The sequence below is a fragment of the Odontomachus brunneus genome, unplaced genomic scaffold, assembly GCF_010583005.1.
Source record: "Odontomachus brunneus isolate Ranch 3 - 2012 unplaced genomic scaffold, Obru_v1 Obru_scaffold_216, whole genome shotgun sequence".
In the NCBI taxonomy this organism is placed as follows: Eukaryota; Metazoa; Arthropoda; class Insecta; order Hymenoptera; family Formicidae; genus Odontomachus; species Odontomachus brunneus.
In genome coordinates, this window is record NW_022639666.1 from 326,570 (window position 1) to 329,126 (window position 2,557).

Genomic DNA, 2,557 nt, shown 5'->3' on the forward strand with positions numbered 1-2,557 from the left:
GACAATTAGATGCGCAAGAAAAAGAATGTGACACATGATATTCTTATTACTAATGAGCACGTATACAGTGTCCCCGCGACAAGATTTTGCATGCGACGTATGCATTCGACAATTAGATGCGCAAGAAAAAGAATGTGACACATGATATTATTATTACTAATGAGCACGTACACGGTGTCCCCGCGACAAGATTTTGCGTGTTATACATCATAGATAATATGTTATGTAAAAATGGGAATGAAACGGTAAAGAACGGCAATGAAACGGTAAAGAAATGATAAAAAACGGTAATGAAACGGTAAAGAAACGGTAAAAAACGGTGAAAACGGGAATAAAAGGGTAAAAGCAGTAAAGAACGGCATTGAAACGGTAATAAAACGGTAAAGAAATGGTAATTAAACGGTAAAGAAACGGTAAAAACGGGAATGAAACGGTAATTAAACGGTAAAAACGGCATTGAAACGGTAATAAAACGGTAAAGAAACGGTAAAAATGGCAAAGAACGGTAAAGAACGGCATTGAAACGGTAATAAAATGGTAAAGAAACGGTAGAGAACGGTAAAAAACGGTAAAGAACGGTAAAGAATGGGAATGAAACGGTAAAGAACGGCATTGAAACGGTAATAAAACGGTAAAGAAACGGTAAAAAGCGGTAATAAACGGTAAAGAACGGTAAAGAAACGGTAAAGATTGGCAATGAAACGGTAATAAAACGGTAAAGAACGGTAAAAAATGGAAATGAAACAGTAATGAAACGGTAAAGAAACGGTAAATGAAACGGTAAATAATGGGAATGAAACAATAAAGAACGGTAAAAAAAGGAAAAGAAACGGTAATGAAACGATAACGGCTACCAAAAATCATAAAAACGATTACCGAAACGGTGTATTCCAATATTTATATCAAAAGTGCAGTCCAAAAGTATTCATGTAAGATCTTTCTCTTATGCGTTACAATGTAGCATTTAAGTGAAGTATTCATGTAAGATCTCTCTCTTTTATGCGTCACAATATAGCATTTAAATGCTGTCGTATCGATTTGTGGTTGATAATAAGATGCGCAGAAAAATGTGAAACAAGATACTATTACGAAGGTCATAGAAGTATACATATTTTGCACATTTTGAAACATATAAAATCATATGTATTACATCGGCGCATAGTTCAGTCGAGACCCAAGCAGCAACAGATACAGGACACAAGCAACAATTTGAACGGCTAAAATGGAGGACAAATCAAGGAAAATATCCATTGTGCAGTTTTTGCGTGACAGAGAACTCGGTTTGCGAGAAATAAACAAACGTGGTGTGAAGGAAAATGTTAAAGTTATCAAGTTCTACTCTCTAAGAAGTTGGCCCCATGACTTAGTGCAGGAGTACACCAATCAAATAGTGGAAGACTCACGTAGGATCACGACTGAGAATGCAAGTGAAATAAACACTAAATTGAATGAGCTTATAATGCATCCAGACATCAGAGTGCTAAAGAACTTTAACCTTCAAAATTTCTATAAAAAAATTTCGGCAGGTAGTGGCAAGTGTACATATAGTGTTGTTTCATGACATACATTTATATGATGATTTGTGGAATGCTGATATGCCAATTTTGATGGTGGAGCGACACGATAAACGCGAACTTTGTATGTGCTATCGAGACAGTTTACAGTGGCCAAAAATAGATGAAATCAGTTGGGGTGATAAATCTATGGTTTACACCGATGGAATACGGCGATATCAACGGTGTCCGTATAGTGAGTTAGATCTGATCTACATGTCCGCACATTAATTGACTGATTGAACAATAAATTGAGAAATTCTCAATGCAATCTTAAGCATCACAATGCAATATTTTTGTGCTGATACATCAATATGAGGATGCGGTTGACTGCATGTGTGACATATGATGTTACTATTACGTTAGGCTGTGCTGATTTTGCAAATTTGCCACTCTCTCCTAACGAGACATATTTGTTACAAAGAGATAGCGATGAACCATATAAAAGTCTCCCAGGGGTTACCGGCAAATAGTTCAAGTTTGAATTGCATGTTACAATGTTCTATTGTAGACGTCAACCCGAGGAGATGGTTTGGTTATCAAACCCTTCACGTAAGTTTTTAATAGATTGTATGCGTGTTTAATTTGATATAACTGCGCAGCCAGGAAGATTGAGCGAATTGGAGCACGCGGTGAATCTTTGTAATACGAAGACCGTCGCGCGTGCACTGCTGCAGGTTGCGGTAGTAGATAATATAACGCTGTTTATCGTATAGCGTCGCGAGAAAATTCTCCTGACGCTTGCCGGGTGGCTTATCACGTATAGGACAAAACGGTAGGTCAGTGTGCACATCGTGCAAATTTTGCGGATACTTCAAGTCGACCTCGAGAATGTATCCTATGGGCGAATCGTCGGCGACTGAGAATACATCAAAGTTTGACACGTTGTCGATCCATCGAAACTCGGCGTAAGGCAATGGTTGACACGTTGCCCATCCATACAAATTGTTTACGTCAAAGTACATTAAGTACGACGATGGTTTCGACGGGTTGTAAGATTGCAT

General features: G+C 37.9%; 1 protein-coding gene across 1 annotated transcript in view; it reads left to right on the forward strand.

Moving 5' to 3' along the window:
- Positions 1–1,677: 1,677 nt before the first annotated feature.
- Positions 1,678–2,557, forward strand: part of LOC116852338 (sodium/bile acid cotransporter 7-like) — a 36,380-nt gene continuing 35,500 nt past the window's right edge. The window contains exon 1 of the mRNA XM_032832601.1: positions 1,678–1,749. Coding sequence (XP_032688492.1) covers positions 1,678–1,749 — 72 coding nt within the window. The remainder of the gene's footprint in view (positions 1,750–2,557) is intronic.